At 39.9% G+C, this 16,222-nt stretch overlaps 1 protein-coding gene and 1 long non-coding RNA gene across 5 annotated transcripts in view; one reads left to right on the top strand and one right to left on the bottom strand.

Moving 5' to 3' along the window:
- Window positions 1–1,629: 1,629 nt before the first annotated feature.
- LOC113618832 (uncharacterized) lies at window positions 1,630–2,744 on the bottom strand. The gene is made up of 2 exons (XR_003432140.1): window positions 2,534–2,744; window positions 1,630–1,803 (listed from the first exon to the last, which is right to left on the bottom strand). It is a non-coding gene; the product is annotated as an uncharacterized LOC113618832 (long non-coding RNA).
- Window positions 2,745–2,852: 108 nt separating this feature from the next.
- The window catches only part of SLC30A9 (solute carrier family 30 member 9), a 73,696-nt gene continuing 60,326 nt past the window's right edge, over window positions 2,853–16,222 (top strand). For 2 of the 4 annotated variants that reach the window (XM_027103073.1, XM_027103071.1), the window contains exons 1-2: window positions 2,855–3,079; window positions 14,382–14,534. In XM_027103073.1, coding sequence (XP_026958874.1) covers window positions 2,968–3,079; window positions 14,382–14,534 — 265 coding nt within the window. In that variant the 5' untranslated portion in view covers window positions 2,855–2,967. Of the gene's footprint in view, window positions 3,080–14,381; window positions 14,535–15,175; window positions 15,241–16,222 lie in introns of those variants that run through there. The other 2 variants (XM_027103072.1, XM_027103074.1) reach the window with 2 other exon arrangements.

Here is a 16,222-nt window from a genome sequence, read left to right as displayed (position 1 = left end):
TGGGATCTTCCCGGACCAGGGCTCACACCCGTGTCCCCTACATTGGCAGGTGCATTCTTAACCACTGTGCCACCTGGGAAGTCCCAGGAACAGCATTTTTTAATGTTTAACCACTTAATGTTTTAATCTGTGTTTGTCATAGGAAGTTAAATTGCTTACCATTCTTGTGATAATTTAATCACTGTCACCTCACTAATCTGGTTGTACTTTCTCAATCAGCATAAAAGACTGTGTTGATTCTCTTAAAATTGGGAACATACTAATTTATTTCCCCTTGAACTAGTTATTTTGTAGTGAAACTGAGCAGGACCCTGTGGGGCCTCTCCATGTCCCCTGTTTCTTACTTATAGGAAAAAGGCTACAGCCTCCCAGACCCTCTCCAAGTTACGAGTTATTCAAAGTTACTAATTAGGGAAGTGAAGGAATGCAGAAACAAAGGAGAAGCGGTCAAGAAACAATGGTGCAACAATAAAGCAGGGTCCTGGTTCCTACTCAGTAGATATACATAACAATATATCTCTGAGTTCTACAGGAACTAAGGCTCCCCACCCAGGTGGAGGATGGTAACTTCCGGCTGAGCACAAGCCAAGTGGACCCTAGACTGGTTGGAACCAGAAGGCTGATGATTGAGATTCTTGGAATCTCAATCTCAACCTGCTACCTCACCACCAACCAATCAGAGGAAGGTCACACACCCTGCAGACCTTCATCCGAATTTTGCCTGTAGAAACTCTTCCCTGAAAACATTCAGGGAGTTACGGCTTTGCTTGGCCCTGCAATAAACCCTTCTCTGCTCCAGACTCCTACGTCTTGGTTTGTTTGGCCTCTTTGTGCATAGGACACACGAACTTGGGTTCGACAACAGTAATACTACAGTTAAATGACTCATTAATTTTAAAACAAACCATCATGCATTCCATTCGATTAATTTATTTGTGTCAGGCACTGTTTTAGCCCCTGGAAACAGCAGTGTGCAAAACACAAGATTCCAGCATCACGATGTTTATTTTTTATTGAGAGACAGAAAATAAAAAAATAAATACATATATAATTTCAAATATCTATAGACATTTTGAAGAAAAGTATACAGGGCAACAGGGTAGATAATAAACAGGCCTATTATAGCGTCGGGAGGAAGAAATTTTCCTCTACGCTTCTAAGTCCTAGTGTTACTGAGTCCAAGCTCGCTCTCTGCTCACCGAACGACAGGCCAATATATCAGAGACAAGGCGTTGAGGCAAGGAACACGACTTTATTCGGAAAGCTGGCAGACGGAGAAGATGGCAGACTAGTGTCTCAAAATAACCACCTTATGGTAATCTGGATGTAAGTTTCTTTTATAGAGTCAGAGAGGGAAGTAAAGTAAAAAGGCAGAATAGAGAGGGAGAGGTGGGAAGGAAGTAAAGTAAAAAGGGCCATCAGTCTTGCAAAACATCTCCTGGAATGGCCAGGCTCGGGGACATTCACAGGTGGGTAGGGTTCCCTGAGGCAGGCCATCATGTATGATTTTAATAACAAAAGCAACGAAAAGCAAAGGCTAAAGTCGAAGAAACAGATCCAACATGGAGTCAAAATTGGCTCTTCCCTGTTACACTAGCTGGTCTAAGAATTAAATTAACATGAGACAGATTAACAAGAGAAAATCAAACGAAAGTTTAATAACATGTATACATGGGAGAGACCCAGGAAAACTGACTAACTCTCCAAAATGGCCCAAACCCTCACCGTGAATACCATCTTCAGCTAAAGAAAAAAGAGGATGTTGGGGGTAGTAGTTCGGGGCTTCCAAGGGGAAGAAGGCAACTGGTAAGGAGACAAAAAAGCAAATGTTTGGTAAACAAATGTTTGCTGCGCCCACAGAGACAAGAGGACAGAGAGGAATTTTAACAAGCGACTTTGCTAGGTTCCTCCCTGTCTATATACCTAGTGTGTACTACAGTTATCTATGGTGATAGCTGCCTTCTTGGAACAAGTTCTCTATCTATATTCTTTTAGGCAGGTAGGGGAAAGGTCAAAGGTGATGAGTCTTTTGGGCCTTAAAAAAAAAAAATCAGCCTAAATTAATTCTCTTGCCAAAGAAACCCATTTTGGGGTGGCAAATTTTGCTCCCTTACAATAGCTAGGGTGGTCAAGGCAGGCCTCATTCCAGTTTGAGCTAAGACCTGAATGAGCATGTCAGATAAACAACACAGTTAATGCTTGGTGAATATTGTTCTCGTCTCCTTCTCCCTGGGGCCAAACTGACTCCTATTTGCATGTCTGCACATCTGCTTTTACCCAGACAAATCCTGAACGTTTAAGTCTTAGAACTGTATATTACAGACAGGAATCCGAGGTTCAGACGTTACTAGGGCAAGTTAACTGATTCTGTGGGTACTTGCCTTCACGGTAATGGCTACACAACGCTGTTGTGATGTACTGTGTTCCAGGTCCCGAGGGCACTGAGGACAAATTAGCCTAGGCTTGGGATTATCCACAAAGGCTCTGGAGAGGGAGAGGCTCAGAAGGCCACTGTCCTTCCTTCCCACCTTACCTCCCATTTCCAACACCATGGCCCAGGATCTGAGCCCAGAAAAAAGAAAAAGGCAGAGCCCTCAACGGCTGTCACTTCTGCCAAGGCTTTCCTGGCGGTTAAGAACCAAACAATTAACTTGTAGATATCCAAGCAAGGTGCAAACGCACAGTAGCGCGTTAAGACAAAGCGAACACGCCAAACTTTCTGCGCAGCCACGCCCTACCAAGCTCTTCCGGGGCAAGATCTCGCGATTCGCGCTCTGCGTGTACGTCATTTCCGCTGCCTCCGCGGCCAGGTCATTAAATAATGTTACCATTTCCGAGTTCGCTAAGGCCGCCTGCGGCGGCGCAGGCGTTGGTGTTCGGTAGTGTCCGGTCTATGGAGTCAGTTGGTTTCGGCGGCGGAGCGGAGGTAGCAAGCGGTGTTCGAGTGGGGGCCTTTGCCCCGCCAGGATGTTACCGGGCTTGGCCGCCGCCGCCGCGGCCCACAGATGTAGCTGGTCTTCCCTGTGCCGGCTCCGTCTGCGCTGCAGGGCGGTAGCCTGCGGCTCCAGCGACCTCCAGGGTGAGTGTCCTGCGCCGGCCTCTGACTCCGCGGAAGCCGGACTGGAAGACAAGGCCGGGCTCGGCTCCGGGCGCCTCGCCTCGGGAGTATGCCGCCTTGCCCTTTCCCAACCCCAGAACCTTCTTGTCGGACCTCCGCCTTTGCAGTTAAGCCTGCCCAGCCGGCGGCGGCCCCTACAGGCCTCCCTGATCCTGGTCTCGCCCACGATCCCCGCGGGCATTTGGGGGCAATTCTCGGGCCGGGTCGCATCCAGGAAACGGACCACTTCGTTTCAGATAAAACATTACGTGAGCATGGCAGTGCCCGGCGGTGACCGCCCGCCTCCCCCCGCAGCCAGTGCGAAATTGCTGACTCCACAAAGTTCCAGGGTCTTTTGAGCTCACCGCCTTACCTTTTTTGAGCACTTTGACCAAATAGATTTTCTTACCCTGTTCCTTTTCTCGTACTCCCAACCTGTGTTATTAAATTTTCTAAGGAGGAATTTGGGGGTTGCTACGCAACATTTACGAGACATCCTTTAAGATGGGGGTATGACCATCCTACAATTGTTGAATGAGCCCAGTTCGGTTGAACAATCTTTTTGGTGAAAAAGTGTCTACTGGAGCTGTAACCCAGAAAAAAGTGGTTGTCGGGAGGTTTTATCCCTCTTTTTCAGATGTCGTTTCTGACTCAAATTTAAATTGACAGTTTACAAAATAATCTTGAACTTGCAAGTTTTAATTAGGCTTACCTCCGTTTTTGCCGTCATTGGCATGCCATAGGTTGCTTGACACTTGGGAACTGTTAGGAACAATGAGGGAAGAGACAGAACCAAATCCACCCCTAATCTAATCCCCCAGAATCTTGGGGATGAAAAGAGTATTTACAGAAACATTTACCCAGAATTTATGTTCGAAAAAACTTGTAGCATGTTTGTGACCTTGCAGTAGAAATTGGAAGTCGTAGTCATTCAAGTTTATAAGTAACATAGGCTAAAATAATGCCTATTCTGTGCAGTTATTTTAGAATATGATCCTTTTATTTGCAATAAATATAAAAACTGGCTTTTAAAATTTCGGAAGGGTTAATTTTAACAGCACTGTTTTGGGTGCTTTTTGGTAGTGATAAAAACGTGTAACTGTGGATTTTTCCTATAATGGAAATGTATCTGATTCTCTTGTGAACAAAATGATTCATCTGGTTGTACTGTACTCCAAAATCCCCAGTTAAACTTTCTGGCCTAGTTGCTTTTATTGACCAAGCAGTTTCGGCATTTTACACTTAAATTACGTGGAGTGACTGTTGAATTTAGTCTAAACTGCCCTTTAAGGGTGGGTAAAAAGAAGTTGAAATAGTGTAATTTGTAATCCATTATTGTCTGTCGCTGTCAAGTCGAAAATTATGTGCTCTTTGTCTCATCCCTCTGTGAACTACAGATAATAATCACCTGTCTCACCAGTCGGAATGACTGCGAAGTTGTTTGCAGTGTTTATTACCAAAAAATTAAAATGTGTTTTCATGCTTAAAAACGGTAGATGTAAAAAATAACCTTGTTTGTGCAAATTTAGTTTCAAAAATACTGAAACAGTTTTTAAAAGGGCAACCATAATTATGATAAAGCTTAAAAAATTTATTTAGAAAATGAGTACTAAGTACTCTTTAGAGTACTAAGAGTACTAGCTAAAAAGAGTACTAAGTTGGATGCATGTAAGAAGAAAATATTTGCAGAACTTTTGAGAAAGAATTCTAAAAATAAATATTTTTCTTTGTCAAATAAAGTTTAGTTTTTGCTTCTGAAACTGCTGTGTGACTGGGAAAAACTTATAAAGAATAAGTTGAGGAGGAAATCTTGAAGGAAACAACTGCTTCATTTGTATACTTAAAAATGAGAAATGTCTGTGGGTCTAACTAACACTGAAAACATTTAAAGGCAAAAAGCAAGACAATATTCTAGAGCAGCTCTGTCCGAAAGAAATACAATGTGAACCATGTATGTTATTTTGATTTGTCTGATAGCCATATTTTAAAAAGTAAAAACAGATGAAATTAATTTTATTAATATATTTTATCCAGTATATTCAAAATATTTCAACACGTAATCAATATAAAAATTATTGAGATATTTTACATTATCTTTTCTTACCGTCTCTGGAGTCCAGTTTACACTTACAGCACAACTTAGTTCAGACTCCACATTTCAAGTGCTCAGTAAACAGTGAGTACTGTATTGCACAGTGCACTTATAAAGTTAGTATCCCTAATTTATAAAGAATTTTTACAAACCAACGTACATTCCAGTAGAAAAATGGGCAAAGGAAATGAATGGTTTCATAAAGTCATTCGAGTAGCCAATAAAAATGCAAAAATGTTCCATACTTACTAATAAGCATAGAAATATAAGTCTAAAGGATTTACTACTCATTGTCTCATATTAGCTAAGTTTTTCATAGTGATTCTTCATATTGAGGATGCAGGAAAGCAGGAACTCTCTTACTACTGATTGGGACATATAGTTAGTTGAACAGTGTTTTGGAAGTCAGTTATTCTTTATTAAAAATAACTTTAGGACTTCCCTGGTAGTTCGGTGGTTAAGAATCCGCCTGCCAATGCAGCGGACACGGGTTAGAGCCCTGGTCCAGGAAGATCCCACATGCCACGGAGCAACTAAGCCTGTGTGCCACAATTACTGAGCCTGCGCTCTAGAGCCAGCGAGCCACAACTACTGAATTCCGCGTGCCTAGAGCCCATGCTCTGCAACAAGAGAAGCCTCCGCAATAAGCCACACACCGCAACGAAGAGTAGCTCCCACTCGCTGCAACTAGAGAAAGCCCGCGTGCAGCAATGAAGACCCAGTGCAGCCAAAAGATAAATAATAAATAAATAAAACCTTACTTAAAAAAAAAAAAAACTTTATGGGGGCTTCCCTGGTGGTGCAGTGGTTGAGAGTCCGCCTGCCGATGCAGGGGACACGGGTTCGTGCCCCGGTCTGGGAAGATCCCACATGCCGCGGAGCGGCTGGGCCCGTGAGCCATGGCCGCTGGGCCTGCGCGTCCGGAGCCTGTGCTCCACAACGGGAGAGACCACAACAGTGAGAGGCCCGCGTACCACACACACACACACACACACACACACAAAAGAACTTTAAAGGTATATGCCTTCTCACCCAACAATTCTATTTAAAGGGATTTGCTTTCAAGAAATAATCAGATACATATTAAAATCTGTGCACAAGTTTATTATTAATAGTGGTAAATAGGTAACGTTTACAGTTATGAAGAATAGGAAACGTTACGGTACAATTATTTTTTATTTTATTTTTATAAATTTATTTTTGGCTGGTTGGGTCTTCGTTGCTGTGTGCAGGCTTTCTCTTGTTGCGGTGAGTGGGGGCTACTCTTCGTTGTGGTGTTCTGGCTTCTCATTGCAGTGGCTTCTCTTGTGGAGCACGGGCTGTAGACACACGGGCTCAGTAGTTGTGGCTCACAGGCTGTAGAGCGCAGGCTCAGTAGTTGTGGCGCACGGGCTTAGTTGCTCTGCGGCATGTGGGATCTTCCCAGACCAGGGCTCGAACCCGTGTCCCCTGCATTGGCAGGTGGATGCTTAACCACTGCGCCACCAGGGAAGCCCTGGTACAGTTATTAAGGGCTGGTGATAGATGCAAACATTTTTTTTTTAAATCATAATTTAGAAGACTATTTAGTGACGTGGGAAAATGCTCTTGAAACTAGAAAAAATGTAAGAATATATACTATGATATTACCAGTGACTTTCTCTAGAAAATTTTTTTAATTAACTTTAGTGTTTTTCAAATGATCTACACAAACATCTACTTTTTTTTTTTTTTCTGTATGCGGGCCTCTCACTGATGTGGCCTCTCCCGTTGTGGAGCACAGGCTCTGGATGCGCAGGCCTAGCAGCCATGGCTCACGGGCCTATCCGCTCCACGGCATATGGGATCTTCCCGGACCGGGGCACGAACCCGTGTCCCCTGCATCGGCAGGTGGACTCTTAACCACTGCGCCACCAGGGAAGCCCAACATATACTTTTAAATAATAAAAATATTACTTAGTTTCTCTAGTAAATATGCCCTTTTTTAAAAAAGTTCTTTTGGCTTTGCATAAGCACTTATTTTATTTGTTCACGTATTTGTGTCTTGCCTCATTTGACAATGATTTGAGATGGGAAGATGCTCCTTTAAGGACTACATGCCAAATCAACAGATATGTGCTTTTGCTTAAGTCCGAGATTAATAAAAGTATAGTTTTTAAATAAAAATATAGAAATTGACCTTTGTATTTTTAAATTTCTGTCTGCAATCTGCTAGTATTACCATACGAAAAGTAGAGTGGGAATTTAACCCCTTAAATAACTAATAGGAACATTGACAGTTATAAAAGACCATTTTGGCAGGCTGACAGCATGATTCTGTGTAGTTCAGGTTAATAATAGCGTTACCTGTAAAATGAGGTTAACCACGGTATGTGCTTCATAGGGTTTTTGTGAGTGAGGATCATTCAGGAAGGAGGTACCAGGCATTGTAGTTGCTGGTGGTGCAGTACTGAACAAGACAGACACAGTTTCCACCTTTTTTGGAAATGAGGAATGAGAAAACATATCTAAATGCTATAAAGGAAATAAGCAGAGTGATGGGCTAGAAGGTAGCCAGCAGGGGCCATTTCATTAGCTGTGCTGGCCTGGGACTCCAGCTTTCCTGAGGAGGTGGAAACTGAGCCAAGGCATGAAAAATGAAAATGAGCAAACCAAGTGAACATCTGGGGCAAAGAGCAATCCAGGCAGAGCAAATAGAAACCCTAGAGACTAGACTTGTATTCAGGCGCAGGAGGAAACGTGCTGTGGCTGGAGTGTGGTTGGAAGGGGAGGGGTGTGTGAAATGAGATTGGGGAGGTATCATAGCCTTTTGGGTTGTAGGTTTAAAAAAAAAAGCAAGTGTTTAAAAAATATCATTCTGACTACTGTGTAGAGAATGGATTGGAAAGGGAAGAGTGTAAATAAGGAGATCACTGGGGGCTATTAATTAGAGTTACCTACGCAAACAGGATTGTGGTTGGGCCATGGTACTTAGCAATGGAGATAGAGAGATGTAGATGGCTTTGAGGTATGTTTTGGGATGTAAATTACAGTGTGATAATACAGGTAAAGCATTTAGTACAGTGGCACTTGGTAAATCCTTAATGTATTTGATATTTTTTTCCCCCTTTTCCTAAGCAAATATTTACAAGAATTAAGGCAGCAGAGTTGGTGTGCCAAGATGCAGTGCAGGAAGTTGTATATTCTTTACATACTCCAAAAAAAAAAAAAAAAGGATTCCCTATTGCTTACTCTGTTCTGGTGAAAAATCACATCAGCAGTAGTCCTGAAGGTTGAGCCACCTGGTCTAGGTCACACTTTTGCTTGCCAGATGATTAGACATAAGAGGGATTTTCCTGCATTTTTTGTTAGCTGAAAGCATAAAAGTAAACTAAAGATAGTCAGTGTGTTACTATTAGCAGTATAATATTTGAAGTAATTTAACAATGGATGTATTTTTAATTTAAAATTTTAGGCATTTGGGGAACATACAGAAAAGTATAAGGTATAGAGTAAAAATTATGCATAATCCAGATATTTCACCAGTAGCATTTTTGAATAGTTGAAACCAAGCTGTATTATTTTGTCTCCTGCTTTTTTTAATGCAACATCATGATTCAGTTATACACACACACGTATATTCTTTTTCAGAATGTATATTTTTCAGAATATACATATATATATATATTCTTTTTTAGATTCTTTTCCATGGTAGGTTATTGCAAGGTATTGAATATAGTTCCCTGTGCTATACAGTAGGTCCTTGTTGTTTATCTGTTTTATGTTTAGTAGTGTATATATGTTAATCTCAAGGTCCTCATTTATCCCTCCCCTCTTTTCCCCTTTGGTAACCATAAGTATGTTTTCTATATTTGTGAGTCTGTTTCTGTTTTGTAAATAAGTTTATTTGTATCATTTTTTAGATTCCACATATAAGTGATATCATATGATATTTTGTCTTTCTCTGTCTGACTTCACTTGGTATGATAATCTCTAGGTCCATCAATCTGTAATGGTCTCTCTTTTTAAAAAAAATATTTATTTATTTGGCTGTGCTGGGTATTAGCTGCGTGCTGCTGGGTATTAGCTGCGTGCTGCAGGGTTTTCACTGCTGCCTGCGGGATCTTTAGTTGTGGCATGCGGGATCTAGTTCCCTGACCAGGGGTCGAATCTGGTCCCCCTGCATCCGGAGCACGGAGTCTTAACCACTGGACCACCAGGGAAGTCCCTGCAATGGTCTCTTAAGAAAAGAGACTGGGGCTCCCCTGATGGCGCAGTGGTTGAGAGTCCGCCTGCCGATGCAGGGGACACGGGTTCGTGCCCCGGTCCGGGAAGATCCCACATGCCGCGGAGTGGCTAGGCCCGTGAGCTATGGCCGCTGAGCCTGCGCATCCGGAGCCTGTGCTCCGCAACGGGAGAGGCCCGCGTACCGCAAAAAAAAAAAAAGAAAAAAGAAGACTTAGGTGCAGGTTTGTCTCTGGTCCTGAAATTAGCCTGAAGCAAAACATTTCAAACCGTTAAGAAATCTTTTTGTTTGTTTTTAGTTATTATTATTGCAGAAGCAACATACACAGTAGACAGAATTGTCAGTTTGCGTGGGAGAAAAAGAGTTTTTTGTATTGTTGTATTTGTATTGTTTTTGTATTGTTTGTATTTTGTATTGTTGTAGTATGAAAAGGCTAAATTTCCTCCAAAAGCCAGAGTAAGTGGTAGGTGACAAACAAGATTGGAGAGAGGACAAAGGGTGATCAGTAGCAATGTTATTAGGAGTTGCAGAGGCAGTAACAGTAAAATAAAAGCAGAGAAAAGTGATTGTTTCGACTAGACTGATAAGATACCAGTAGCTCTACAGTCTCGATGAACAGCCTTGTATATGCAGCAATGAGAAGTTCCTTGTCCAGGCCCATAGAGTAGTGAGCACCAAACTAAAGACTAATCTAACCATAACATAGCTTATTTTAGAAGTCACCTTGAAGAAAGGGTATGAATGGTGGTTACTTTTTTTTACTGTCTTTCTGCCTTCTAGAATTAATTAACAAATTCAGTAATTTATTCAACAAATGGTTGAGTTTCTACTGCTATGTGTTAGGTATTCTGTTTTATTGAATCAAATGTGGTCTTGTGTATTTTTTAGAATATAAAATGTTAAAGGTAGAAACATTATGCAATTTCTGTGTAATTTTCAATCTTGTATTCATGGCAAATGTGTACTTTTAAAGCTGATACCTAGTGGCTTCCCTGGTGGCGCAGTGGTTGGGAGTCCGCCTGCTGATGCGGGGGACACGGGTTCGTGCCCCCGTCTGGGAGGATCTCGCGTGCCGCGGAGCGGCTGGGCCTGTGGGTCTTGGCCGCTGAACCTGCGCCTGGAGCCTGTGCTCCGCGGCAGGAGAGGCCACAGCAGTGAGAGGCCCACATGCTGAAAAAAAAAAAAATTAAAGCTGATACCTAAAATTCTTCTAAAGTTAAAAAGTAATTACTTTTTGAAACGGTGAGCAAGGAAGCTATCAAGATTACTAAGATAGTGTCAAAGGACACAGGAGTTGGGAATTCCCTGGTGGTCCAGTGGTTAGGACTCTGCGCTTTCACTGTTGAAGTTAAGGGTTCGATCCCTGGTCAGGGAACTAAGATCCCACAAGCCGTGGGGAGAGGCCAAAAACAAAAAGGACACAGGAGTCAATTTGAAGAGACCCCTACTGGCCCAAAACGGGATGGACAGTTTGGACATAAATCAGGATAATGACTAAAATGGATTGATATACATCAAATAATGTTTAAATCTATGGAATCATAGTGATACATACACATGCAAATTATTGTGTCACTATTGCAGGATGGTAGGTAGTGAACTCATTATTCTGAGAACTGGTAAATAAAGGGAAAAAATTAAGCATACAGCCTGACTTTCTTATATGAACTATACTGCTGGATAACCAAATACATGAAGGGAATTTTCTCTTTGTAGAAGTATTCTGACTAAAAAATGAAGGATAAAACTATAATATCACCATTTTGTAACCACCTGAGGAATAAATGATTCTAGGCATTGAACAACAGCAGACACTATCACAAATAGAGATAACCAAATATTATGTGGCTCCTGATTAAAGAACACATCACCACTTATCAAGTAGTGTTGTCCTAATAAAAAGGAACCTGAATTTGGATAAAGCCTTTATATCCATCGATTTATAGAACACATAGAAGTACAGGTTAAACAACACCATGGGAATTAAATCAGTAAAATTCAGACTGGAAAACAGGACAAAAATTTAGTACAAACAGCTGGTTTCTTCAATATAAAAATTGCTCTAAAACACATATCCTGTAGAAAAGAGACTTAAAAGACATCTCATTCAATTGTAGTATGTGGACCAAATTAAGATCTGTTCACATACACAAAAATTAGGACTTGTAACAGTGGAAATTGGAAATTGAGGATATTTGATGACATTAAGGATTTTTTTTTTACTTGCAATGGTGGTATGGCTATGTTTTAAAAAGTTCTTATCTCTTAGAATGCATACTGAAATATTTATGAATGAAATTATTTTATGTCTGAGATTTACATCAAATTAATATGTAGGTGGGGAGATGCAGGTGCAGGCAGAGGTGAAACAAGGTTGGCCATGAGTTGATAATTGTTGAAGTAATGAGTATGTGTACGTTTATTGTACTGTTTTTTTCTACCTTTGCATATAATTGAAATTTCTGTAATAACGTTTTAAAAATTAAGGAGAACCTTGAAAAAGATCTAGGATCAAGTCACGAAAACATTGTCCTCTTCTGAGGAAGGATTTTTAGACTGTAGTAATCCCTCTTTAAACACCTTAGCACAGTCTCTATAGAAGTGTTTCATCAGTGGGTAAAAAAAATGTTGGTGTCATAGTGTTTTTGTTAGGTAATAATCACAAAAGATATTTTGAATAGGGCTGACAAGTCGGAACACCAGTGGCTGTGGTAAAGAAGATGCTTTCCTGGAGGGTGGGTTTCTTAGGAGAATTTGCTTTAACCCTTTCTTCACTAATTTTGCTGGTAGGTTACATATTTTTATTTATTTATTTATTTTTTGTGGTACACAGGCCTCTCACTGTTGTGGCCTCTCCCGTTGCGGAGCACAGGTTCCAGACGCGCAGGCTCAGCGGCCATGGCTCACGGGCCCAGCGACTCCGCGGCATGTGGGATCTTTCCAGACCGGGGCACGAACCCGTGTCCCCTGCATCGGCAGGCGGACTCTCAACCACTGCGCCACCAGGGAAGCTACATATTTTAACGTGCAAGAAGATACATTGTTATATTCACTTTACTCAGCCTTTAATAAGTAGAGGCAAATGATCAAAAAAACATGCTGGGGGACTTCCCTGGTGGCACAGTGGTTAAGAATCTGCCTGCCAATCAGGGGACACGGGTTTGATCCCTGGTTCTGGAAGATCCCACATGCCGTGGAGCAAGTAAGCCTGTGCACCACAACTACTGAGCCTGCACTCTAGAGCCTGCGAGCCACAGCTGCTGAGCCCATGTGCCACAACTACTGAAGCCCACGTGCCTAGAGCTCGTGCTCCTCAACAAGAGAAGCCACTGCAATGAAAAGCCCGCGCACTGCAACAAAGACTGGCCCCCGCTCGCCGCAACTAGAGAAAGCCTGCACGCAGCAAGGAAGACCCAACACAGCCAAAAATAAATAAATTTATTAAAAACAACAAAAACAAAAAAAACATACTTGGCCTTCAACAAATATTTGCCAAATAAATGAAAGAGTAAGTTGGCATCAGAAAGTTTTTGAAGAAAACAAGTTCTAAGCCTGAAATTTGAGTGAATACTTATGCTGCCTTATGTCCTCATGCTTTTCAGATTATCTTCAGTGTTCACAATAATTGTTGTTCCTGATGAATTCTCTGAGCCATTAAAAAATTTATTTTTCTTGATTTTGGCAGGCAATCTACACATGCACATACATGAATTAACATTTTGGGAAGATCATTATTAAGCAGTTAGAAAAGTTTCAACTTTTTTTTTTTATGTTGTGGGTTTTTTTTGTTGTTGTTTGTTTTTTTTATAAATTTATCCGTTTATTTATTTTTGGCTGTGTTGGGTCTTTGTTGCGGTGTGTGGGCTTCTCATTGCAGTGGCTTCTCTCGTTGCGGAGCACGGGCTCTAGGCGCATGGGCTTCAGTAGGTGCAGCACATGGGCCCAGTAGTTGTGGCTCACGGGCTTAGTTGCTCCGTGGCATGTGGGATCTTCCCGGACCAGGGCTCGAACCCATGTCCCCTGCTTTGGCAGGTGGATTCCCAACCACTGCGCCACCAGGGAAGCCCCAGAAAAGTTTCAACTCTTAAGTGCTTAACCCTCCACTCTTGGAGAAACTTGACTGTTTCTAATGATATAATTTCATTATTTCACCTAAAACTTTAGAAAATATATAAATTATACCTAAACAAGATTTTCGAGTTTTAAGTACTCAGCATAAAAAAATAAAAGCAAGAGGGTCACATGAGAGTAGAGACAGATAGATTTACTTTTCTACCACTTTGATGCAAATGTGGAATATATTTTCCTTCTGTATTTCAGCCCTCTAAAGCTCACAGTCAACCCAGATGCAACAGCTAAAGTGCTTTATAATTAGTCTCCTATTCTTCCCTCAATTAGAATTCCCAAATACCGAGAAATCTCACCAAATGTTGATCTAATTATCTGATTTAAAAACATCAGTGACAGTATGAATGACTGATTAATATAATTCACATATTGATTGTGAAATGAAAGATGACTCAGTCTCCATCTAGCAGAAGGAAGATGCAGGGTAGTTTTGAGTAGGACACCCTCCTGACCTTCCCCTTCTCAGAGTTCTTATTCTGAAAAGTACATTATGCCATTTTTTTAATCATGCAACCAGCATACAAAATAAAGAATATCTTTTAAATGCCAGAGACCTTTCAGAACAGCTGAATAATACAAATATTTTGATTTTATATAATTTTAAAAGTTACCATATAAATAAATTTGCAAATTAGGGGAAAAATATTTTCTTTTCCTTTACAAAATATAGACCCTGTATACCTAGGGCTCAATGAAACACCTCCATGGAAAGGGTGGCTTAGCATTGTGCATTTGGATATTTAACAGGATGAAAGTTTTACTGTTATTCTGTAAAATTATTCTCTTATCATAGGTATGTTTTATTGGGTATAAAAGTCCTTATTTGAAATTTGTTTGAAATTAAAATTTTTTTCTTTTAGAATGGCAGAATTTAGTGACATTTGGGAGCTTTTCAAATATTGTTCCCTGTTGCACACTGAATCAAGTAAAGTCGTATTCCACAAATGTTCAGAAAGAAGGACAGGGATCACAAACTCACAAAATGGAAAAAGTACCATCATTTGATGAAGCAGGTATGTATAAATCTTTTAAAATAGTTTTCTTCTGTATACTGGGATAGTTTGCATAAGATTATTTGTTCCTTGAATGTTTGACAGAACTTACATGTAAAACCATCTGGACTAGTGTTTTCTTGGTGAGGAGTCATTAAACTGCTAACTTAATTTCTTTTCATTTTTCTATTTCTTTTTGACTCAATTTTGGTAAGTTCTGTTTTTTTCTAGCAATTTATCCACTTCAACTAAACTTTTAATTTATTGGCATGAAGTTTATGGTACTCTCTGTATACTTGTAGCAGCATATGTAGTTACACCCTTTTTTCCATTCCTAGTGGTGTTTGTCTTATTTTCTTGATTAATTTTGCCAAAACTTTGTCTATTTTATTATTTTTCCAAGTAATTTTTTTTACTTTGAACCTATATCATATGTTTGTCTCTTATTTCATTAATTTCCACTCTTACCTTAAATATATTCTCCTTTCTGCTTCCTTTGTATTTACTCTGTTATTCATTTTTAAACTATCATATCAGTTAGCTATTTTGCTCATTAATTTTGAACCTTTCTTCTTAAAGTAGGAATTTAAGCCATAGTTTTATTGGGTATAAAAATCCTTACTATTAGTTTGTTTGAAATTAAAAAACTTTTTTTCTTTTAGAATGGCAGAATTTAGTGACATTTGGAAGCTTTTCAAATACTGTTCCCTGTTGCACACTGAATCAAGTAAAGTTGTACTTGAAAGTTGTACTTTCTTTTAGTTTTACCTAAAATTTTGCATTATGTGTTTTGAAGCTATGTTATTAGATGCATACACATGTAGAATTGTTACATAACACTGATGAATTAGACCTTTTATTGTTATGTAACAACTCTTTTTTTTTTTTTAGTGACATCTTCACCAGATTTCATTGGTATTTGCCAATGAAATGGCAAATGGTGTAATTTTTCCTGTCCTTTGGCTTTAACCTTTTTTTGTCCTAATTTGATAATCTTTGTCTTTTAACTGAAAATTTAGTCTGTTTACATTTACTGTAATAATCGATATGTTTGGACATATTTCTGCCCATTGTATCATGTGCTTCCCTGTGCGTTTTTTTTTTTTTAATTCCTTTTTTGCCTTCTAAAAAAAACTTTTTTTTCTCATTCCATTATCCCCTCTCCCTCATACACAGAAACAACACACACTTGCTTGGGAGTTATATACTTTATGTCTGTACTAAAGTCTAAAGGTAATTGAAAAGTTTACTTTCCTTCTGAAAAATACAAAGAACTTAGAATGTTTTAACTCTGGTCACCCCCTCCAAACTCACATGTGATTTGTTTGCTAGTATTTTGTGTCTATTCTGCTCTCTTTTCCTTCTGTAAAATAAACATTGCTATTTGTTCAAATTTATCTAAAATCTTTGTTAACCATCTTTTCTTATTTCTCTGCTCTTTCTGTCTGATGTAGAATACATCCTATAGAGATTCCTTTAGGTGAGGATCTTTCATGGTAAAGGCACATTTTAGTATCTTATTCCACTGTCTTTTGGCTTTCACTGTTGCTGTTGAGAAGTCAGATATTTTACCTTTGTTTCCATGTCTTTTCTGTTTGTCTGCTTTTTAAATTTGATTAACTGTATTTTGAAAGTCTTTTTCTTTGGTGTAAACTGCAGTTTTACTATGAAGTGACTGGGTGTGTATTTCTTTGCATTTACCCTTCCTG

The sequence above is a fragment of the Aethalodelphis obliquidens genome, unplaced genomic scaffold (genome assembly GCF_003676395.1).
Source record: "Aethalodelphis obliquidens isolate GAN/ISIS:26980383/991018 unplaced genomic scaffold, ASM367639v1 scaffold6, whole genome shotgun sequence".
Taxonomy (NCBI): domain Eukaryota; kingdom Metazoa; phylum Chordata; class Mammalia; order Artiodactyla; family Delphinidae; genus Aethalodelphis; species Aethalodelphis obliquidens.
Note: the sequence above shows the minus strand (reverse complement) of the source record. Positions and strands in the feature narration are given on the sequence as shown.